Genomic DNA, 25,405 nt, shown 5'->3' with positions numbered 1-25,405 from the left:
AAGTATTCAACTTAATCAGTCAAGCATATTTGGAGTGTCCCTGATGGACCAGGGGCTGGGGCACAGAGCTAGAACAGTCCATGTGCTACTCAGTGTAGTGGGAACACAGGCGAACAAAGACAACAGCATTCCCACGTCCCTCAAGGAAAGAGGACATGTACCTTATATACCTTAGTGAGATCGTTACTCCAGGGTACTTCAGAGCCAATTGTGATAAGAATATGGAAAAAATATTACACCAGGTACAGTTTTAAAAGAATAAAAACCAACTCAAAGACACTTGGCCAGTGTGATGGTTTCCTTGATGATATTCCCCACTCCAAACCCAAACCCAAGTACTTTTCTTCTCCAATTATCAGTACCGGAGACTATTGGGGAATATGAAAATACTTTTCAATGATCTTATTTCATTTACACGGGAAATAGCAACGGCATCTGTCTCTGCTGGCTTCTCGGTGCATACAAACGTAATAACCCAAAGCAGTTACCTCTTCTCCGGGGTAGATGCTGTGTCTAATTCCTGTGCGTCTGGCTTTTGCGCTGCATTTGCAGAGTGGTCCGTCATTCATCTGTTAGAGACAGAAAGGAATTAGTTTTACTGGGGGCAAGTCCCCACCATGCAAGCTGATGCTCCATGGAATTATGTGGGTTTTAACGTCAGGAGTCCTGAAGCTCTGAAGAGGCTGTCACAGTTAGAAAATTACACAGATGATCTAAAACCAATAAAGCTGCACACTGTCCACACTGTCTGGTAGAAGGAAACCGTATGGCAACGCTGGATCCCCAAGTGATTTGTGCGGCCAAGCAGAAAATATCAGTGTCGGCGCACTGCTTGTCCCCATCTTCTCCGACCACTTTTCAGTATGTTCCTCCTATTTCTTACTTCAGGAAAAATGGCTCTTTCACAAAAGAAAAGCATATTTTATATACTTTGAAGCACATAAAATGCTTTGAAGGTAACCAGATTAAATGTTTTCAAAAGAGAAACCTAAAGGTATCTGAAGCATAGAGAAGAAAATGCCTGCTAGAACCAGGAAAACGTTCAACACGAATCAGGTAAGCCTATGTCTGGTTTTTCACCTGAATTCATTTCACTGCCTTGAACTCTACCCACAGGATTCAATAAGGGAATAATGCCTGAGCGACTCCTGGGTGGAAAGACGACTGCTAAGCATTGTGGAGCGGGGAGTGATAAATAGGTAAGGGTCCATGTACTCAAGGAATATTTATTCTAGGTAAAAGAAATAGCATACATATAAGATGCTTAGTAATTTTAAAGAAAATGGAAAAATTGTCATTGCAGATAGAGATACCACTGGCTTCAAAGAGACGAACTATCTGAACAGCCAAACAAGACAGGAAAAGCAGATGGTTATGCTATATGAGGCACCAGCATGAGGACCAAAGCGAAGGAAGAAACCCAATGTGATGCCCCCGGGACATGACAGCCACCTCGATGGAATGGGTCATTTATGTGCGCAAGAAGACCAAACAAGCAGAACTGAGGTTCAAATCCTAAAGGGTCTTAAGAGCCATCTCATGACTTTATTCAACATAAATGGCAGCATGCAATCAAAAGGAGACCAGAGCATCAGTTTGGAGAATAAGGAAGCTGAATTCCATTTCTCACTCTCTTTGTATTAATAAACACACACACACACACACACACAACACATTATAACATATATATTTACACAAACACACACACATATTTCTTTAAAGTTCTAGGGATTTGTGACTCATTGTGTCCAATGACAATATCTCAATAAAACTTTGAAAAAAAATATTAAAGTGAAAAACTATAACTTACTTTATCTTTCCGGGAAATCTAAAGCTCCAGGTGGTACATCAGAGAAATAACATTGTTACCTTAAAAAATATCAGGTAATTATCCCAAGTAACAGCTGGCAAACAGAGATGGGATGGGGTGCCCTCAAGAGTCACAGCACACGCCCAGGGATGGTCACAACTCGTGAGGGGAAATGTGGAAAATCACATCATGCTCAGTGATTTTCAGGAGAGCAGACAGACATCCCACATTCCTGCCTTTACCAGGGGCTGGGCCCTGACGCAGATCAGCCCTTTTAACGCTCGGCTGTACCGAGGACACAATACCAGAGCTAGTGAACAAAATGGTGAGGCCGCACAGGGTGCTCTGATGGACTAAGAACCCTCAGAAACCAAGGGGCAGGCTCTGGACAGGAGAACAGGCCATAAAAAAACACCCTGGGGGCAGGGGAGTGACTACTGATGGATACAGGATTTCTTTCAGGGGAGACGAAATGCTCTAAAATTGGATTGTGATGATGGTTGTATAATCCTGTGAATATCCAAAAAAAACATTGAATTGGGCACTTTAAGTGTGTAATCTATACGGTATGTGAATTAAAACTCACTGAAGCTATTTAAGAGATCATATGCATGATTAATGTATCAAAGTAAATGTCAAAATGCACTGACAACTGCAAACACTTCTGCTCAATTCCAAGAGAGCAAAAGGGACCACAAAGTACATTTCTGTTGGGCATTCTAACTATAGGAATTCTGTTGAGAAAAACAGTTTAGTTAGCCATCATCTAATAAGAGCCAAAAGAACATTCAATATAGTATGGTATGAATTTATTTCAATTTTAAATTATCTTTTTATAGGTATGTGTTTTATTATGCTTAATAACTTCATATGCATTAGATGCTATTTTTCTTGCATTGTATATTTGTAAAATACCAATCTCTTATAAAGATACTATTTTGTATTATGTAGTACTTCATAAGAAAACAGTAAGTAGAAATAAAAATGTGTCCAGTGGTGACATCATTAGCTCAAACATACTTAACAAGGAAAGGAGCTTACATGGAACTGTGACTATTACTAACTAAGAAATATGAAGTCTTATAGGACTGAAGACATTGTTTATTATATTGCTGAAAGATGCCTTCCAGATGAACTACTTTTAAAAAGACCTACAAGTCCTCTCGCCCTCACTCTACCATTTGTCTCCTTCCGTTTACTGCAAGTTTAATGAGGCAGCGCCATTATCCGGTTCCCTAACCCAGGATTTACCAACGTCGTCAAAAATGATTCAAGGCACAGTTGCTCTGGTGCTTATGCTTTGGAGCCGAACTCTGAAGCTGGAGGAAATGAGCTCTGAAGAATGGCTCACAGCGCCCAGAGGAAAATTCAGTTTCAATACCAGCCGACATGCATCTTCTGGACCTGGGGTCATAAATGTGACGTGTGGGTTTGCACCCTTCCCAGCAAGAACATAAAACACATGCGCACCTGGCCTGGGTCATTGTACCAGAGTTCATCGTGAAGCCGGTCGGGATGGGCCTTTTTGCGTTTAATTTCTGCGATGACGTCAAAAACTTCAGAGTCGGAGCTGCTAGAACAGGTGCTGTCCTCATCGGACTCACATTCGGATTCACTGGAACTTTCTAACAGAGGTGAGGGGGAAACACGGAGAGAGGCTGAAGACATTCACAAGATGGTTACACTCGGAGACTTCCCAATGACCCAAACCTCTCAGTGTAAGGACAGTTGTTTATCCTTTCAGCAAATATTTGAGTGCCAAGCACTCTGCTCAGCAATACCATGAAAAGTCATACAGCCCATAATGCTAAGTCACGATCTAGCTGGGAAAGCAAACAAAGATTTTTACAGAGAAAGGCTTGGTGCCGGAGAGAATGCAAGCCACAGTAGCATGGGGTTACATATTTTAAAAGGTGCAGCAATTCAGACAAGAGCAAGTCCCTGATCTGGAAAAGTCACCGGCGGTTTCTGGAACGGGTGCACACCACCCAGGCAGGGAGGTGGAGTGGGTGGCTGAGGAGGCAGCAAGAGGAAAGGAACAGAGGGAGCACTGCACGCAAAAGCATGCAGGCGAGAGCACAGGGACACAGGCTGCAGCAAAGGCCCCGCAGAAACATCCTGGGAGGTGAGGGTTGAAGGGTCGTGACTGCCAGACGGATGGCTCTGAAGGCCAGACTCGAGTTTAAATGCTTTCTCTCAATAGTAGTAATAAATGATTTTAAACTTTGAAAGTGACTGGATAAAAACAGACCCAGGATTACGCTAAGTGCACCAGTCCAAAAAGATAAACACTGTGTGATTTTTCTTATAGGAGGTGCCTAGAGTAGTCAGATTCATAGAGAGAAAGTAGAATGGTCAGTGCCAGTGGCTGGTGGAGGGAGATGGGAGTTGCTGTTTAATGGAAATAGTTTCAGATTAGCAGGATGAAAAGAGTCTGGAGATATGTGAAATGTACTTAACACTACTGAACTGTACTTAAAATGATTTTGTGCTATGTGTATTTTAGCACAACTAAAAAACAGACCTAGAATTTAATTAATCCTACAAAAGATTAATGCACAGTAACAAAACCCAACCCCACCCAGGCAGTGTGACTCAATGGTTGAGCATCAACCTATAAAGCAGGAGGTCACCATTAAGATTCCTAGTCAGGGCACATGCCCGGGTTGCAGGCTCGATCCCCAGTGTGGGGGTGCGTGAAGGAGGCAGCTGGCCAATGATTCTCTCTCATCATTGATGTTTCTATCTCTCTCCCTCTCCCTTCCTCTCTCTGAAATCAGTAAAAATATTTTTTTAAAACCCCAATTCCTACACAGTTGTATTTTCAAGTGTACGCCATGAGACAGATGTCATCCCTCTTTTACAGATGACAAAAGGGAGACAGAGAGAGTTAAATCACTTGCTGAAGGTCGCATGTCAGATGGAGGAGCAGGCCAGCAGGCCAGCTGGTTCAGTGAGTGCTTTTACCCACCATGAACACCGCCTCTCAGCCTGGGCGACACAATGAGGGTGGCACAGAGAGCCACAGGACAAAGGAAAACGCATAAGGAATGTCTCAGCTGAGCATGGCATTCTGTTAGGGGCCAAGGACACAAAGTGGCAAAAAGCAGTTTCTATCCTCAAAGATCTCAGCATCTACTTGGAACCTCAGACACATGATAAAATAGACCACCATATGAGAAAGCTATGGAAAGTGTCTACGCGAGTAGAGAGATGCCTTCCAACAGACCTGGGCCACAGCTGCACTTGCTCATCAACTCAGGAGCACCTGACAGTGGGCAGGGCCACGAGGGGAGGCCTGCCTGTCAGAGGCACCAGGAACTGAGAACAGGCCCCCGCTGCTGGTGGGAGGCTGGACTATATGGTCCCTCTAATTCTAATACTAGACAGTTCTACAAGGGACACAATTATTAGTGTGCCTTGCAAATGAGATCTCTTATGTATTCTGCTGCATGTGACTGGGAAAAACTAACTTCAAAAAGAAGGAAGTTCCATTGCTATGCATTTTGCTGACTATAATTAAGGAAAATAAAAGGAGAAAGAGGAATTTAATCTAGGATGCCCAAGGACACATCCCAAAAGTCCCGGATGAAGCAGTAATAAAAGCACAGGGTCTGATCTGGTAGCTTCTGACTCACCTAAATCTTCATCCAGCTTCGTCTTGGGAGGCTCCCACGGGGGCCTAGCGGCTTTGGCCTTTTCTTGCCGGTTCCCCAACTCTTCCTCAAATTTGTCATATAAGTCACGGAGCCTACTTGTTCCAACTACAGTAGAATCCCCCTTTGAAAAATAAAGGATCAGTATTAGAATCTATATTTTAAAAAATTGGTATCAGAATCTATAGTAAAAATAGTCTTTCCAAAAAAATGTAAGACCCGCAAATAACCAAAGATTTGTAACAGCAACGTGCCATTTTCAACCCTCAATTTAACAAACAGGTAAAAACAAAATTCCCAATGCTGGTAATTGTGACTCAAACACACATCCATGCTGTCACAGTCCTCATGAGGGGGCAGTCTGCCAACAATCACAAACATGAGGACTGTCTTTGCCTTTTTGAAATGACAAAGAAAATCATGACCCCTGATTTCATAATACCTGAAAGTCTGTCTTCCACATTAATCCGACGATTAAAGAGAAATATCCTATACATCCCCCCCACACACACATACACTCATATACACAGGGACACACACACACTCCACAAACCACAAACACAGGGTTCTGCACTACAGTCCTAGAGGAAGTTTTCCACTTTTCCCTACTCTCTTCCCAGGCTGAAAATCATCTTAAAGGTCCATACTGTTTGACATAATTTTCAAAATGTTAAGAACCAGATCTTTCAGACATAAAAAGAAAATTAAACAAATCCTACAACGTGCAGTATACCCAGAAGGGGGCAATTGCTTTTCCTCAGCCCCCCCCTCATTACTGACACTGGTGATGCTGGGACCACACTGACATTCAATACCTCACTGCACCAGATGACAAGATGCCAGGCAAATGCTGGGCTTCTGGTCCATCAGCCGTCTTTCTGTGCTGGAGTTTTAACACACCCATAAAAATTTAAGAAAAAAATAGAAGTTCTGCCTGTTTAAACTCTCTGAACCTCAATGCCTTCAACTTTGTTGTTTTCTTTTAAGAATGACCCCTATGGCAGCCATTGTCCCCTTCTTCCTTGCTAATAAAAACCATGATTTTCTTCAGATTTGGGGCAGCGACCTTCTGATCTCAGGGTAGGTGGGTTGAGCCGCAATCCCCCCCATCCCCAAAGATGTCCCCGTTTTAATCCCCAGAAACTGAATATGTTACCTTACATGGCAGAAAGGACTTTGCAAGTGTGAAAAAGGTACAGATGAGATGGGGACACCTGGCAATGTCTAAAGACAGCTTTGGTTATCACAACTGGGGAGGGGTTCTACTGGCATCTAGTGCGGAGCCCAAAGATGCTGCTCAACATCCCACAATGCACAGGGCAGGCCCCACCACAAAGAAATATCCAGCACAAAATGCCCACAGTGCCTGGGTTTAGATGCCGGTCTGTAGCTTCTCTCCTGCCTCAGACCTACCACCTGATCCATGGGGTCACTGGAGTAGTAGTTTTCCGAGTGGGTACATCGAATCCACACAGGCTTAAGGAGCTCCTCCTCCTCCTCCTCGTTCTTGTCGGGCGGCGCCTCCTCCAGCTCCTTGTCCTTGATGGAGGTGTAATTCTTTTCTTTGCCAGAGCTCTGGCTGTCACTCCACCTGTCTTTTTCTTCCTCCCAACGAGCTCTCTTCTTCTCCCTACTTGGGGAGCGACTTCAAAAGGGGGTGAAGGAGGCTAATTATTAAAAAGGTTATTCTGCTGTAAAACTATTCTATTTCACTTTGTTCATTTCTCACATAAAATAAAAATGCCATGCCAAACCACCACATTTACTTTTTGTTAAACCAGAGAACCCCAAACACCAGTCTGGTAGCATCAGAATCACCTCAAGTGACTTGTTTAAAAATACAAATCCCCAGGCCCTACCCCAGATCTACTTACTGATTCACAGTCTCCGGGGGTGGGGCCCAAGAATCTGTATTTTTAATAATCTCCCCAGGTAATTCTGGTGTGCATCCAGTAGGGTCAGGAACAACTGGCAAACCGTAACTCCTAGAAGAGAAAGATACTTGGGGAATATCTGGAAATGTCTACAGACAGGCAGTTCCACATGAGAACACTAGTTCCGAGTCCTCCACATCCTGCTCTGCTGGAGAAAAACAGTTTCGCAAAACATGGTCTGAACTTGGAATAATGTTAGCCTGAGAACCATAATCTGAAAGTGAACCAGTTACATCATCCCGAGCCGTCTCTCCGGAATCCCACCCGTGGGTATTACTACTTCGTGAATCACCACTTTCTCTAATTCTGATCCCCACAAATACTAATATTAACTCAGTTAAAAGGATAAAAACAACTCTATCTCCTTGAATTTCTGGGGCTTAAATTTTGCAAAGACCCAACTTATGGATGTGCTTGGAGGGAGAACCCACAGGATAGATTTTAACTTTAGCCCCAGATATTTAGGTGGGACCTGTTCTGTGAGCGTTATGCTGGCAGCCTCTGCAGCTCCACTAACAAAGTCACTATTACCCAAGAATGTGTACATCTGGATCAAAGTCACTAATGAACTCTTCCATCAACTCTACCACTAACTTCTAATTTTATGACAGGGAAAATGTGAGCGTGTAGGTGTGTATATACATCAGGGGAAGAGGTGGGTGATTAGAAAGATAATATATCTTGAACTTACTAATATAACTTCTAAATATTATAATGCACATCATTTGTTACCAGAAGAAAAAAGTAACTGCAAAGGAAAATGTATATTTGTTCACTGTAGGAAAAAAATTAAGCATTAACAAAATTAAAATCACCAATACTACCACACAGAGATAACCACCATATTTCACATTGTGTTAAAACGTATAGATATAGGAATATATATAAACATACACAAGCTTTAACAAAAAAAAAAACCCTCCATAGCAGCAGTCACCAATCTTTCAGACCTCACGGACCACCGGTTGGCGACCGCTGCTCAATAGCCTGTCCGTCTCACTCACTGGTAAATCAACACCTTTCTATTTCACTACATCTACATCTGAACCATTTAATAAATGCATATTATTCTTTCATCCATAATTTAACAAATCTGAGTACAATCATTTAGGTTGTCACCATTTTTTTGCCATTGTAAACAATGCTACCATGAACACACTTGTGTTCTTTGCACACTTATCAGATTGCTTCACACTAAGAGTGTGTGTGCACTTTTCTCAGGCTTCTCTACAGGTAGATAGTACCAGGTTAGACCACCATCAAAACCATATTGAGTTCCCATTTCCACATACCCTGTCAACATGATTGTTTTTAATCTTGCCATTCTGATGAAAAAAGTATCTCATTAAACCTAACTTGCTAATTTTTATCACTACTAAAATTATACATTTCTTGTTCACCTCTTTCATGAATCTCCCAGTCATATGCGTTGACAATATTTTTAAAATTAGGATTGTAGTCCTATTTATTTAAAGACTTTTTTATTAAGATAATCACCCTTCTTCTGTCTTATGTAATGTAACCTTTTTCAGTCTTTTGTTTTCCTTTTAACCTTTTGCACAGGGATGTCGAGATTAAAATTACTCTTTGAATGTATCAATAATTTGAAATATAAAAAAATCCAAATAAATAAGTTTGTATGAAAAGAAACTCCAGTTTTTTATTCTACTGCCGTGCTTTGTAAAATCTGGGGTATTTAAAAAATTAAATCCCGAGTAGAATAAAGGAATCAAGAAAAAAGCAAGCGAGTGCAAAGGGTTAAATTCCATCTGCCTATTGCTACCTATAACTTTTATTTGGCCAAATCTAGAGACTTAATCTATGCTTCCTCCTTAGCATTATTCTTACAATCCTTTCCCATCTCAAAGTTAAATAAATATTTTATATTTTCTTCAGTTACTTATAACACTTAATTTTTTAACTTTATCCTTTTATGATATATGGCAGAAATTTCAGTTTTTCCCTCCAAATGGCTTGCCAATTGTCCCCACATCAATTTTTCCTCTGATTTGAAAAAACAATTTTATGATAGATGTAAATGTTTATATATACTTAACTGTTGCTCAGTATTTGTTTCATTGATCTATTTGCATCCACATCAAATTGTTTTAACGCTTATGTGTTTACAGGACATTTAATACTACTAAAGCTACATTCTCTTTTTTTCCCTTTTTCTCATTTCTATTCCAAATAGTCTATAATAATAAAAGTGTAATATGCTAATTAGACTGGATATCCTTCTGGACAACCTTCTGGACCAAGCAGGGGCTACGAGGGAAGCCCGGATCCCGGGTGCCTGCCGGCGGCCAGAGGGAAGCCCGGGTCCCAGGTGCCAAGGGAAGCCAGTGCCAGCAGCCAGGGGAAAGAAGGCCTACTCTTGCACAAATTTCGTGCATAGGGCCTCTAGTGACTCATAAAGTTCTAAAGCCCATGCTTCAACTGGTTACATTAAAATTATACACTGAGTGGCCAGATTATTATGATCTCTGAACGCATAATAATCTGGCCACTCAGTGTATACATATATATATTAGAAGCCCGGTGCATGAATTTGTGCATGGGTGGGGTCTGGCCAGCCTGGCCAAGGGGAGGGGACATGGGCGGTTGGCCGGCCTGCCTGCTGGTCGAACTCCTGGTCAAGGGGACAATTTGCATATTACCCTTTTATTATATAGAATATACACTGAGTGGCCAGATTATTATGCGTTCAGAGATCATAATAATCTGGCCACTCAGTGTAGATTTTGAAGAAAACTGTATTCTTCCACCTCCACTGTGGGAATATGGCATGTCCTCCACTCTTTTATATTACCTTCTTTGTCATCAGCTACTTATATTTCCTTCCCATTGTTCTATATATTTTTTAAGTTTTATTAAGATATTGAATTTTAATTAATATAAAGTTTCTATAGTGAATCTACATTTTTTTCATTACTTTCTAAGTAGGTTTTCCTGGTTTATGTAGGAAGGCTATTAATTTCAGTATTTTCTTTAAAAATAACTGTCAACTTCGGTGGGTTAATTCTCATAGTTTCTTCACTGATCCACTTGAATTTTCCTGATACACCAATAGCTAATAATTTTCCTGATACACCAATAGCTCCCGGTGGTGTGGTTCTGTTTGTTTTCGGTGCTTCCTGTGAGCCTGACACTCTGCTAAGCACTTTACTGACACTCACATTTAATCCTTACAAGAAGGCTATGAGGCAGATATGCACATCCCTCCAGACGAAACAGAATTAGAAATTATGTCACTTGTCCAATATCACAAAGCTGGTAAGTAGTAAATGCTAATTCGGTTGTTTGGCACAGACATTTTGACATGTATTAAAGATCCTACCAAAGGTTTACTATGATCAGGAAACACAGGCAAAACGCAGCCTCATCCCCGCCCCGTTAGGCAGGTGTACTGAATGAGGGACGGTCAGGGTGACTACTATAAACATCAACTAGGACCCTTTTTTCTTTTTTCTTTTTAATAGGACATCTTTTTTAGGTGTCTCGGGCATTCCAAATTTCAAAATCCAAATATGAACTTGTTTCTTAACAATATACTGTATTATAAACTATGATAACTTTTCCTCCTTTACAGTATTTACATCTCTAGTTTTTTCCTCACCTACTGCATCGGTGAGAACTCACAGAATCCATGTCTGTTGTCTCCACAAGCTTCTGGGCACTGGAGAAGAAACCACTAGAATGAAGAGATTTCCATACTCCACACTAAAAATCATCAACCTCAAATGGGTCCCCAATGGTTTCCAGCAACACAATATCTTGGCTTTTTTCTACCCTTATCTCCTCCCTCATCTGCTCCGCAGGTCCTTCCTCACCAAACATACTCTTCCTGGTTAATCTCATTTAATCCATGGCAAGTAGTTTTTCCATCTGGGATCTCTTTTCTGAATTTTATATATCCAATTTACTAGCACCTATATATCCAATTTACTACCACACAATTCCATTTGGTTGTCTCACAAATTCTCAACTACATATACCCAGAACTGAACTCATCCTCTTGCCTTCCTTAGTACAGTATTCCTCACCCTCAATGGGGAACATCAGATCTCCGAGTCTTCTTCCCCCAGGATCAGTTACCAAGTCCTACTGACTCTGTCTCAAAAATACCTCTATCGCTACCCATTACGACTGTCATTGCCCAGGTCTAGGCACAATTGTTTCTTTCTGAATTACTACGAACGCCTTCTAAAGTCATTTATTCCAGGCTTGACCTTCATAGAGCATTTCTCGACACTGTGACCTTCACACATGCTCTTTTCTCTTCCCCTACTACCCCCCTTTCACAGTACATCCCTATGCATACTTTAGGTATCAGTAAAATGTCCATCTCTCTAAGACTACCCTAGACTGAGTTTTTCACCACTGTGTTCCCAGAGCAGCATGTATTTGCTCTACAAAAAGCACTTCACACAGCACTTAACTTTCTGATTCCTGTAAAGTGGGGATTGTTGTTAACAACTGTATCACTTGCACCAGTACAATATCCGGAAGACACAGTAATGTAACATATTTCATTTGCTTGTGGATTAAGTTATACAATGTTAGGCGACAGCGATAGGCAATGGAGCCTTGCCTTTTTTCTAACTCATATGGGAAAGCCTTTAAGGTTTCAACATTACATTTGGTTATTTTGAGATGGTGACGACAATGTTCATCATGAAATAACGTCCTCTATCATATTAAAGAAGTCTGCTTATATTCCTAGTTTACTGAAGTTTATACTCATAATCAATGCTGATTTTATTTGAAATATCTAATAGGCAGGTACTGAAAAAATCTAATGATTTGGACACAAAAATTTAGTTACAGATTTCCTAATACTAACCTATCTATCCATGTAATCTCAGAATACATTCTCAGTTATTTTAACACACTACTGGAAACAACTTGCTAATCTACTACTCAGATTTTCATATCCATATTCATAGGCAAAACTGTGTTTTGGTTTTCTTTTCATTGTTAGGTTTTGCCATCTGGGTTTTCCTGATAACACAGCCTGAATTGAGCTTTCCTTCCATCTTCTTCAGAGTTCTAGAACAGTTTAAAACTTGTTAGTAGGTAGTACAAATTCCATTCTTTCAATGTTTTTCATAGTTACTGGCCTATTAAAATTTTCTGCTTCTTGTGTGAAGTTTGTAATTTTTGTTTTCATAGAAATGAACTCATCACATCCATGTTTCCCAAGTTTTCAAATAAAGCATCTAACTTATGTCAATGTGTTGTAAATTTTAAATCTCCTATATTCCTATCATGATATATTCTCTCTCATACCAATGCAATGTGTGTATTTCTTTTCTTGATTTGCCACTTTTTAAATTGTATGACCTTTCAAAGCAGTCTTATATTTGTTTACAAATAGTTATAGTGCTACAGTTCAGTTTTCTATTTCATTAATCTCTTTTATCTTTAAACTAGAGGTCCAGTGCACGAATTCGTGAACGGGTGGGGTCTGGCCGCCCGGTCCCTGATCAGGATGGGGAGGGCCAATCAGGGGTGGGGCAGGCCAGGGGGAGGGGCCGTGGGCGGGGCCCAAATCAGGCTGGTTGGCTGCCGCAGTGCGGGTCATAGCCACTGGTCATTCTGGTTGTTCTGGTCGTCCCACTGTTACGGTCTCTAGGCTTTTATATATATAGATCCTTTTTTCTACTTTTCTTGTACTCTACCAATTTCTAGAGCCAAATGATCAGGCAATCCTATCTAATAAGAGAGTAATATGCAAATTGACCAACACTCCAACACACAAGATGGCTGCCCCCATGTGGTCAAAGATGGCCGCCCCATGTGGACACAAGATGGCCACCAAAAGGTGGCCAGCAGGGGAGGGCAGTTGTGGGCGATCAGGCCAGCAGGGGAGGACAGTTGGGGGGACAAGGCCTGCAGGGGAGGGTAGTTGGGGGGAACCAGGCCAGCAGGAGAGGGCAGTTAGAGGTGACCGGCCAGCAGGGGAGGGAAGTTGGGAGGAGCCAAGCCTGCAGGGGAGGGCAGTTAGGGGCGATCAGGCCTGCAGGGGAGGGCAGTTGGGGGGAACCAGGCCTGCAGGAGAGGGCAGTTGGGGAGACCAGACCTGCAGGGAGGGCAGTTGGGGGCAACCAGGCAAGCAGGGGAGGGCAGTTAGGGGTGACCAGGCCTAAACGGGCAGTCGGATATCCTTCGAGGGGTCCCAGATTGGAGAGGGTGCAGGCTGGGATGAAGGACACACACACCCCATCCCCCATGCATGAATTTTGTGCACCGGGCCTCTAGTAATTATATAAATACACAGTTACCATTTATTTGGCATTAATTTTGGGCCCAGTTCTAGTGTTTACGTGTATTATCTCAAAGACCCCCACCACTCGAGGCATTTATAGGTGTCCTTATTTTAGATAGACATTGAAGCTTAAAAAGGTAAATCAATTCAATAACATAGTTGTAAGATGTAATAACTGACCCCAAATCTGTCAGACCCCAGTGTTATTCTTAATTACCATTATATAAGACCATGCATTTTACTTCTCTGTATAGAATTAATTACATTCTGCAACTAAAAAGAAATTTTTCATTTATAACATCTCAATCCCATTTTTCTAAATAAAGTGTGACTGGAGTTTTGCTTTTTTCTATAACAAGTAAATTTAAAAACATAATTATGAATTTCCAAGGTGTAGTTTTTTTTTAAAACTTTACATTATTAATGCATAGTTTTATAGCAATTGACGTCAGAAAAAGTGGCCTATATAACTTCTAATTTATCAAGATTACCCTTGTGCATAATCAATACATCTTGAAAGTAAAAATTTTAAGTCAGTGACTGTTTTAGCTTTTCACAGGGCATTTTGGAAGACTTAGGCTATTTTAGAGACGTGGCTGATACTTTGCATAAGCACAAAATCTGAATTCAAGGAGTTAACCCTATGACTTCTTTCAGCGTGAACTCCTTGCTTACCTTCCAGATCTCTTATACTCTTTTTTGTAGGACCTTTCCAGAGATGGTGATCTTCGGCTGTCCCGGGTCCTGGGTCTCTCCCGTTCCCGCTCTCTTAAAGGAATTAATACACAGAGCTGTTTTCAACAGGAAGACTAAAAAACACCACCTCTTTTCACTGAATTCATCTTCTAAATCAATGGACCTTACTAAGAATTTTTCAGGCATTATTCTCTATGGGACATTTTTATTCATCCTTCATTTATTAGAGAATAAAGGAGCTTTTCACTGTACAGAAGTTAACTGACTTGGACATTTTTTGCTGTTTTCTTTACAGAAAGAAGTCAACTCTGATGCTAAGCAAGAAAGGGAATTTCATCATAATCTTCTCTAGAGACCTTTCAACCAGCCAATTCTTAGTTATTTAACTTACAGGGAAAACTTAAAAGAATTCTACTGCCTATTGATTTCTAGGAAACTCTCAATTTCAGCCATCAAGTAAATGTAAGTCAAAGCTTTGGTAGTAAGCATTAGAACTCGGTTCTATGATGAAAGAGTTCTGAACCCTTACAGGTTATCGGCCTGGGTTGTGGTTGTAGCGATCACTAATGCCATGAGTGTACATCACTGTACCTTTAAATGCTATTTTCATCAGCAAAAAACTCTTGATGGAGACCCTGAGTTTAATATAAAAATAGAAGGAGAGGGGAGGGTGGGGGTAAAGGGGAGAGATCAACCAAAGGACTTGTGTGCAAGCATATGCGCCTAACCAGCGGTTGGGGACAACAGGGGGATGGGGGCATGTGTGGGGAGGGGTGTGGGATGGGAATGGGGGGATGAGGACAAATATGTGATACCTTAATCAATAAAGAAATTTAAAAATAATAATAAAAAAATAAATAAAATATAATAAAATAAAAATAGAAGGAGAGATTTAAAAACCTTCCAATGTAAAACTAAGCAAATTTAATAATAATAGTAACTTCTGAGTCTATTTAATAAGTACAATGATCTGGAACAAAAATCGGAACTCTAGTGTGTTTGAATCAGAACTAAATCTAAGGAAAATAACCACTTGATCTCAGAATAAATAAAAAAAAATGCTATGTTAGCCTGAATACAGCAAATGACTATAAAAATGTCTGAACTCAAAAATATCCCCCAATAGCCAATAGAAGTGTAAATACTTTGAAACTGAGACTCATAAAACTGATAAAGATCTGTCACTACTTAGATATAAAAATCAAAAATTGTGTTTTCACTTAAAGATCACCCCCTCCTTGCCTGGCCAATGGGGCTCAGTGATTGAGTGTTGACCTATGAACCAGGAGTTCACGGTCCAATTCCTAGTCAGGGCACATGCCCAGGTTGCAGGCTTGATCCTTAGTGTGATGCGTGCAGGAAGTAGCTGATCAATGATTCTCTCTCATCACTAATGTTTCTATCTCTCTCTCTCACACACCCTTCCTCTCTGAAATCAATAAAAAAAATTGTTTAAATCACCCCCTCCTCAAGGAAGCCTCCTTTGAATAATGTACTTTGACACATACATAAGCCGCTGGTATACACCAGCTATCCAAAATAAAGTAGTCAGAGCTTGGGAGTCTACAGACTTTATCGGATACCCTTCTAAAAGTCCAGTTTACTTTTAGGCAATTAATCCCAACATGTGAGCAGTACCACATGACAGAGATATCATTTGTATTAGTATGGCTTCTAAAAAAGAATAATTTAAATTACCTATATTTCCAAATAAAAATTCTATTTAGAAGATATTCCAAATTTTCTTTGTTTTTTAACATCTAGGCAACAGAATTTTGCACTCAAGATCAGCACTGCTGATGATTGCTACCTGTGTGGGTATAAATTGAAAAGACCGATTTGGATATAAATCACCTTAGAAAACACAATATGATGAACACCTTTAAAGCAAAAAAAAACAATGTTAGGGTTACTGTTCTCAAGACGCGTCCTTGTTTGCGAGCACTAAGGTATCCCTTAGGTGCAGAATACTAGCTCTCCGCCGGCGGCACACAACAGCACAGCTATGGGGTTACTGTGCTGTAGCACCTCATGATGGGAAGCCACGCTCCATCCTCACCACGCTGCACACAGCATGGTCAGTGAGCCATGTCAGCAGCTGCTTCTCTTCCCATTCCCCAGGTCACCTTGACCTTTCATAACAAATGCATATATTCACTTCTTCACAAACTTTCTCTAGAAATAGTTTGCCTAAAACAATCTTGTAATTACTGTTCAACCACATTTCAGAGGAGAAAAAGAAGGAGAGTGGAATTTGAAAAGGGATAGATTCACTTACCCCAAGATGTAAGGGGAGAAGTGGCCAGAGGACAGGCTCTAGAATTTGCATAAACTGAGCACAATCTAATGCATAAATGTGTGAAGCTTTGGTTTCTCCAGTATACTTCTACAAGTTGTCCCGGGACTTCACGTGCCCCGTATGTATTTCACAGAAGCATCCCATATGGGACAGATGACTGACCCCCTGCCGAAGACCCCAAAGGGAGCCGGTTATAATGTGACTGTGACACTAAGGTGGCTCCAGGACAAACATCCCAAGTACAACATCATATGAAACGATTCCAATACAAATAAAGCCATTTAGAAAGATGAGCTAACTGCCTAAGTAGGTCCTTCATAGTAAAAGAGTTTTGGTTTAGGATAACGGGGGATAACAGTATGCTTTTGGCACTTTATTTCACTTATTGATAGAACCCTCAGTTTACAAGACATCTGAGCTTCTTCAAACACATGACTCCAATTTAAGCCTGGATGGAAAATTTTAGGATTTTACATCAGAACCCAAAAAATCAGCTCTAACTTAAGTCCAAAACAGAAAAACAAGTGAAACCTAGAATACTGAAGTTTGCAGCAAAATGCCTCCTAGGAACAGGATTATTAACAATCACATTGAACTCTGAAGCAAACTCTTTCCAGTTTAGATTTTTTTCATAAAACTATAAAGTATGGGCAAAGGACCTAAATAGACACTTTTGGAAAGAGGACATACAAAAGGCCAAGAGACATATGAAAACATGCTCAAAGTCACTAATCATCCGAGAGATGCAAATCAAAACGATCATGAGGTACCATCTCACACCTGTCAGAATGACTATCATCAACAAATCAACAAATGACAACAAATCAACAAATCCTGGCGAAGATGCGGAGAAAAAGAACCCTCGTGCACTGCTGGTGGGAATGCAGACTGGTGCAGCCACTGTGGAAAACAGTATGGAGTTTCCTCAAAAAGTTAAAAATGGAACTCCCACTTGACCCAGTAATCCCACTTCTAGGAATATATCCCAAGAAAACAGAAACACCAATTAGAAAGGATATATGCACCCCTATGTTCATAGCAGCACAATTTACAATAGCTAAGATTTGGACACAGCCTAAGTGCCCATCAGCAAATGAGTGGATTAAAAAACTGTGGTACATCTACACAATGGAATACTACGCTGCTGTAAAAAAAGAAAGAACTCTTACCATTCTCAACAGATGGACATTCTCAATGGATGGACATGGAGAGCATTATGCTAAGCGAAATAAGCTAGTCAGAGAAAGATAAATATCACATGATCTCACTCATTTGTGGAATATAATCAACAACATAAATTGATGAACAAAAATAGATCCAGAGACAGAGAAGCATCGAATAGACCATCAAACCTCGGAGGGAAGGCAGGGGAGGAAAGGGGGGGTAGGAGATCAACCAAAGAACTTGTATGCATGCATATAAGCATAACCAATGGACATAGACAATACAGGGGGTAAGGGCATGCGCTGGGGGGTGGGAGTGGCCAGGGAGAGGTCAATGGCAGAAAAAGGAGACATATGCAATACTTTAAACAATAAAGAATTTATTTAAAAAAACCAAAACTATAAAGTACACTATCCCAGGCCTCTGCTAACTAGTCCATCACAGAATAATTAGGACAAAATTGACCAGAAATGGTAACTCACACTGAAAAGACTTAACAGATGACCGACTCTCAAATCCGTCATCTCCACAGGAAACACATTCCCTTCACCCTCCCACTGGCATCAGGGAAAAGCAACAATACATTTTCCTTCCAAACCTTCCAAGCACCATGACCATCACCATTTACTGGCAAAATGTTCAATCAGGCCCTAACCAGTCTGGCTTAGTGGATAGAGCGTCGGCCTGTGGACTGAAAGGTCCCGGGTTCGATTCCGGTCGGGGGCGTGTACCTTGGTTGCGGGCACATCCCCAGTAGGAGGTGTGCAGGAGGCAGCTGATCGATGTTTCTCTTTCATCGATGTTTCTAACTTTCTATCCCTCTCCCTTCCTCTCTGTAAAAAAATCAATAAAATATATATATTTTTTAAAAATGTTCAATCAGAATCACACCGACAGCCATGAGAAAAATGTGGAAACGACGAGGTGAACCGATGGCCCAGGAGCTGAGACCAGCTCCCTACAATCCCACACAGAGAAGTGAACTGGTGTGCTGAGCTCAAACATGTGCAGCACAAAAGGTTCACAAGACAACCAAGGTAAACAACCACAGGGGACAGAGGGAGAAGCACTGTTATCAGCTTGACAAGTGGAAAACCTCAAATCTTTATTGATATAAAGAGTTCACTGAAGGTACAAGTAAGCATTAGTACAATCATTACCTGTGTGTTTTTATTTTTCCATCTACACCAAGAGTTCTCAGACTTTTGGGGTAACAGACTCACACTACCTCTTGAGAATCTGGTGTAAGGTATCGATTTTTAGGGAAAAAAAAATACACATAAAATTCTGCATATAACTTCAGAGCATTTCTAGAAGCCCATCTATGGATCCCGGTTTCAGTACACCTCCTGAAAACCTTATTCTCTTGTATATACAGGTCTTTGGTTTTTTGAAACAAAGAAATGTAACCTGGAATGGAACAGTATTTTTTAAATACAATTTTCTTCAGTATGAATTTGTTTTAGTGCAACAAAAGTGGGTTAAAGCTATTCTGAAAACTATAACTTTGATAATGTATAAATATAAGTTCATTTTATAAAGAAATAGATCAAGAAGGCAGCAATGTACAATAAACTTCCATTTTTCCTAAAAATCAGAAAGCAAATTCTGCTCGTTAACTAGTTTAATTCTTAATTGATAATATAGGCAGATCATCAATTCTGAAAGAATGCAAGTACTGTAATCTGAGATGATGCTCATGTTGAACATAATTAAATATAATGCAAAAAATCTGATTTTTCATTGGATCATCATTAAAACGTCAACTGTATTATGCAGAGTAATCAGCTTACATCCACTGAAAGGAATCTACATTAATAATTTTGGAATGCTTTTCAAAAGTGGCTTTTTCTGACATCAATTTCTTTACTTGTCAGTTGTTCCTTCCTCTTTAAAACAGCCCCAAACAAGCTTTATTTCCTTTTATACATCAAAATGCACTGCAGGATCTTTTTGGTTTGGTTTGCCAATAAGCAGAAACGGCCTCTGTATGGGCCTCTTCAGTTCATTAAAAAGCACGTGTTTTACCTGCTCCGCTCATAGCTCCGGTGGCGAGATGGCGTTCTCCCGCGGTCATAATCGGATCGGTAGCGACTGTCCGCTCTTCTCCGGTCAGGACTCCGGCCTCGCTCCCGCCGGTCCAGCGACCGATGCCTCTCCCCTCGCCCGTGACTGTGGTCCCTGTGCCTGTGATCGTCATAGTGCTTGAGCCTTTCCGGGGACCTCCTCTCACTGGGAGCCTTTGGGAGTGGGTACGGAGGGAGATGCCGAAAATGTGGGCTGCTGCTGCTATTAGCATTGGGTGGGAAAGAACTGGGGCTGTTCTGGAAGCTGTTAAAATTGGGAGGCGGGAAATTGTGGTGCGAATACCCAGGAGGGTACTGATAATTGACCTGCTGGGGCATGACCGGAGGGGGTGGGGGATGGGGCATGGAAGGAGGGGGCATCATGTAGGGGAACGTGCCCTGCCCAGGGGGTGCTCCGGGGACTGGGGGGTTGTTAGGACAGGGCATCGGAGGCGGCATGGGGGGAAAACAGGGAGGTACCGGGAAGGGGGGCCTCATCTGGTGGTTGGGGAAGGGGGGCCGGATGGGGCAGGGGGGAAGAGGGCCTTGTGCTGACGGAGGCATGGGTGGAGGGAAGGGTACAAAATCCGGTCTCGGAGGCAGAAAATTGGGGGCCGGAGAGTTCGAGAAGCTGGTGGAAGGAGCACTTGGCGGCTCGTATTGATATTGCACAGGAGGCTGCTGCGGGTGAAGCAGCCTTAAATTCTGAGGCCTGAAGGCTGGTGCTGAGGGTCTGGCTCCATGTCCTCCTCGCCCTCGGGGACACCCTCGTCCTGGGTGGAACGACATTCTATGACTTGTTGGAGGAAAGAAAAAGAGAAAAGAAAAGAAAAAAATCTCACTATGGAAACAGGGTTGCACAAGTGCCTGAATAGCTTCAAGTGCAACTGACCGACCCCTTAGACCACTGGAATATTCCACCCACCTAGCTCTGAGTTCTTCATAATACCTGACACTCCTCGTGGCTAGTAAACTTCTCTTCCCCTGTCTCAGCCATCAAACCCATTGCCATGGACACTCCCTGGACCATGTCACTCCCTAAAACCACTCCACTTCCAAATGACGAATTCAACATCCCACTATTCAACCATGTGCTACCACGTCCTTGCTTAAGTTCCCCCAAAATCTTGACCTCACCATGTCATCCCGTCAGCATACCCCACGTTTTCTCTATCTGTACCAGCATCTTCCTGTCTTTACCTTCTTTCCCACTCAGCATAGACTCTGCAAATTCAACGCAACATGTCCTGAAAGGTATTTATGATCTTCCCCTCCAAGACACCACCACAGGCTCGTCTTTATGCACTTCCCATCTCATCAGATACCATTCAGGTTCTACGTACTTTCACCTTTATCATCTTTGCCATAGACATCTTTGCCACAAACATTTTCACTGCACAATTCAACGGCCTCAAGGCAATTTCTCCATAGAAATGATAACATGTAGTCCAAAGTTAGCGTACTTTCTACAAGTTGGTTCTCGGGCAAGTCGGTCCTTCCAACTAAGAGCTGGGTATCAACGGCTGGCTTACATCCCGAGCTGCTGGTGCATGTAGCTAGCAGGTGCCGGAACCAGTGTTGGCAGGCAAGGTGACTGCTCCAAAAGTTATTCACTACTCCAGGGACTATTACACACGGTTTGCACCACTGCCTCTGAGGAGTGGCCTCATGAAGGCAGGAAGAGACGGCCCTTCTCTTCCTGGGACTGCTGCACAACTTAGCATCACTGCCAGTCAAGAGTAGGTCACACACACCTGACCATGGCAGGAGCAAGTGTCTCTAGATCATCGAGAGCTATTTTAACTTTGTAGGCTGTACCTAACCAAGCACTTGTCTTCATTCCATGAGAAATATGGGTTCAACTCTGTGTGATTGTCGCTCCTTCATATGCTCCTATCGGTAAGTCCCCAGCAGTGCCCGTCAATAGCTAAATGCTTATTGACAACAGATTTTAATAACATCCCAGCACAGGGTCCTCAACGTAAGCAAAGTCACCTTTAGATCAAAACAACTTTACTTAGGCCATAAACAAGAGGATTTGAAACCAATACACAACACTTCATGGTGATGGTCTTAAAACTGCTAGCATTTCTTCCAGATGCCAATGATTTGCCCCAAGCGTATGTTTCTTATTTTGAAACACACTACAATGGGAGGAGAAAGAGGGGCTGAGGGCCTTCTTCGAGGGCAGAGTTGAACCCACATTTCCCAAAGAATGAAGACAAATGCTTAAGTACAATCCCAAAACCAAATCAGTTATTTGTATATTTTCATGAATCTATACACATTTTAAATGTATTCACAATAAAGTCTTTCTCATTCTGTTATTCATTTTATCATGTTTCATTATGCCCCTCTTTCATACGTTACTATCGTTTTTACGGCAAAATTGCCTTGCAGCCAATTAGTCACCCACAAAAATGAATGCTTATGGCGAAAATACCAGATACATATTGGTCCTAAAGTCATACACCAGAAAATTATCTAACAATTTTGCCTTCTTTACCCCTTTTAACTAAGTATTTTAAAATTCCTATCATTTTTTGTTTGTAAATACTTGAGTCCATCCACTTCACACCATCGTCTCTGGCCTGGCTGCTACAATTACACCCTTGCAGGACCTTCTACAATCACTATCACCACCCTGCAGGCCTGTTAGGTTTCCTGCTCTCACACATTCTGTGCTTCTTCTTAGCAGGTCCTACAAGAATTACAATCCACCAACCAATTGCCGAATTCCTTCTTTAATGTCTGCCTGCATCTGAGAACTGTGAGTTCCATCACTGCAGGGCTCTGGGTTGTCTTATTAATGGCTGTGGGCTGAGTTCCTAGCCATGTACATGATCCAAATGAACACATTTTCTCCTCACGTCACACACCTAAATTCTCCCATAGCATATGACCCAGCACAGTGCTTGCTCTTCTCTCCGTTCTCCCAAAACTACTGCCGATCCCATCACACCACTCACCATGTATTGCCTTGCATCATGAGGAGCTGCCTGGGTCAATGTCACATCTTCCACAGAGACTATGAGCTCTAAAGGACAGAAAGGATAGGAGAGACATAAAAATGTTTCCTAAACTGATAATACTAGAAAATATTCCTGCAATTATTTTAACACTAATTTTGAACTTTCCAATGCATTTAGCATACTAACAAAATTAAGAGGATGGTTGAACCGAATTAAAGTCTACAATTAACTTTTAAGATGTCTTTAATACTTGTCTTGCTGACTCAAAACAATCAGTAGCTAAAAAAAACTGAAAAGTTGGGCATATTCCATCTCTAATTTGTTAAAAGATTGGGGGAGAATAACTATTTCTCCTCCCCCTCTCCATACTCTAGTATCCTTCACAGTGAGACCAGCGTTCAAATTCAAACATAACTGTAATCTTGTAGAGATAATAGTCATCCTTGATTTTCATTCTCCACTCTTCCCATAGAAGAATGGTATGAATGTGAATGATTTTTCAAACCTTTAAACTTCAAAAAAATGTGTAAAAATCTCAAATAAATATTAAATGCAAAAAAAGTTTCAATGTGGAAACACCTCCCTAAAGTCTTTCTAACTAAACTTTTACCAATGAGCTTAAGGCAGATTTTCAAATGGCTCATGAAAATAGTTTCAGGTGTTTAGCTATATCAATCACTGGGATTCATAAATAGCAGGCACCAAATAACATCTGAATAATGATTATATTTCAGACTAAGACCCTCAAGATAAATCTAAGGCCTAGACAGGTGATCTTGCCTCCACAGGCTACTCACTGCCAACAGAATCAAATTCAAACTCCATGCTTGTTATTTAAGGCCCTCCACAATCTGAACACAACTCCTTCCAGGCTTAATCTCCGTTATCTTCCCCACAAAGCACCTATCACCCCAGATTTTCCCAGTTGTCTAACATACCAAATACTATCATATCACCCAGATTGTTCTTTGCTGTTGCTCTTCCGAAATCTACAACCCTATGAATTTGCCCACTGAATTCTACCCACCTACCTATGTCAAATGCCATCTCTTCTGTGAAACCTTCCCTGGTTCCCTTTAAGAAGCCATCTCATTCCCTGTAGACTTCCCTCAAGTCTGTACTTACTTCTTTTATAGTACTTACCAGAGACTGCCTCATAGCATAGTCATGTGCGCACATGTCTAACTTCTCCACTAGATTATTAGCTCCTTGGTAACATGGGTTGATTCAAGGCCATTTCTGAATCCTTCACAGCCCCTGGCAGAGAGCATCCTGCACACAGTAGGTGATGAATAAATGTTTACTATCTCACCAATAGTATTATGTTACTATGTTGCTACTGTACATGTCCCTTTCACATATAGTCACAACAGATCTGCATTATCAAAACCAGACAAAAAGACCTTTCCACTGATTCATACAACATTTAAAGAGCCCATACATGTGGGGCACTGTCGCAGGTTGTGTGGTGAACACAAAGATGAGTAACACACACAGCCTGCGATCCTCAAGGAGCTCAGAACCCACATACAAATACATTTTTAAATAAAAACAATACAATGCAATAAACACAAGAAAAGAGATATAGGGGGAACACCAAGGAACGTCCTGGGCCTAGAAATGGGCAACAGTCAGAATCGCTAACACGCTCATTCACTGTGCAACAGCTGAACATTCACTATTGGATCCTCCAGGATGCTCCTATAGATAGAACATCTGAAAACACTGACTATGAAACTGACCTACTAAAGGTATAGTCAGGCTGTGTTATGGATGCAAACTTTAATTCAAAAGTCAAGAAATCTACTGCAAGTGGAAAAGTAATCATTTTCTGCGTCTGCCTACTCCTAGGTTGGTGTTAGGAAGTAGGGAAAGCGAGAGAGTTGTTTTGAAGAGTTAACACGTCCAGGAACATCGGTCTATGTATAAAGAGTTGCAAAATGTGACTACACTTTTATGAAGACGTCCTTCCCCCGCCCCAGATGAATCCGCAGGCCCATCACCTTCCTCCGGCTGAATTGCATGTTTCCCTGTTTGCATCTCCCGCCAGCCTGTGAACCCCAACCCCCGGCAAGGATGGGCTCACGGTCTACCTCCCGGGCGACACGCGGACGACCCCAGGCCGGGACCAGCGCGTGAGTCCCTCCAATGAAAGCAAGATCTCATTTGCCACTCCTTTGTATTTAGGGGACCCGGGCCTAGGGTCGCCTTCTTGCCCTTGGCTGCAGATCTGAAGAGGGGCTGTCCCAGCCTAACTTTCAGGAGCGTCTGGCCGCAGCCCAGGCCACCAGCCCCATTAAAATCCAGACACTCGTCTCAATGCTCCCTCTTCGAAGCCCCGCAAGGTGGTCCTTTTACCTACAAAAGGGCTCCCGGGCCGTGAGGTCGCCGTCAGAGCAAAGCCAGGCAGGCTCACTCTGCAGCCGCCGAGACCGTGGCGCCGCCAGCGCCTCCGGAACAGGAAACGGAGGGAATTAAAAAAGCAAACCTGCGAAAAAGCACGACCTCGGGCGGGACGCGGCGGGACCCGCCGCAGC

At 41.9% G+C, this 25,405-nt stretch overlaps 1 protein-coding gene across 5 annotated transcripts in view; it reads right to left on the bottom strand.

Annotated features, from left to right (window-relative positions):
• Positions 1 to 25,351, bottom strand: part of DROSHA (drosha ribonuclease III) — a 103,403-nt gene extending 78,052 nt beyond the window's left edge. For 2 of the 5 annotated variants that reach the window (XM_079779750.1, XM_079779752.1), the window contains exons 1-10: positions 25,227 to 25,330; positions 24,012 to 24,140; positions 22,866 to 22,933; positions 19,859 to 20,692; positions 14,347 to 14,439; positions 7,341 to 7,451; positions 6,880 to 7,111; positions 5,449 to 5,590; positions 3,281 to 3,435; positions 489 to 569 (exon numbers count right to left, since the gene is read on the bottom strand). In XM_079779750.1, the coding sequence (XP_079635876.1) occupies positions 489 to 569; positions 3,281 to 3,435; positions 5,449 to 5,590; positions 6,880 to 7,111; positions 7,341 to 7,451; positions 14,347 to 14,439; positions 19,859 to 20,692; positions 22,866 to 22,885 (1,668 nt within the window). In that variant the 5' untranslated portion in view covers positions 22,886 to 22,933; positions 24,012 to 24,140; positions 25,227 to 25,330. Of the gene's footprint in view, positions 1 to 488; positions 570 to 3,280; positions 3,436 to 5,448; positions 5,591 to 6,879; positions 7,112 to 7,340; positions 7,452 to 14,346; positions 14,440 to 19,858; positions 20,693 to 22,865; positions 22,934 to 24,011; positions 24,141 to 25,226 lie in introns of all 5 variants that reach the window. The other 3 variants (XM_079779751.1, XM_079779754.1, XM_079779753.1) reach the window with 3 other exon arrangements.
• Positions 25,352 to 25,405: the final 54 nt, after the last annotated feature.

This window comes from Cnephaeus nilssonii (genome assembly GCF_951640355.1).
Source record: "Cnephaeus nilssonii genome assembly, chromosome: 2".
Lineage (NCBI taxonomy): Eukaryota > Metazoa > Chordata > Mammalia > Chiroptera > Vespertilionidae > Cnephaeus > Cnephaeus nilssonii.
Note: the sequence above shows the minus strand (reverse complement) of the source record. Positions and strands in the feature narration are given on the sequence as shown.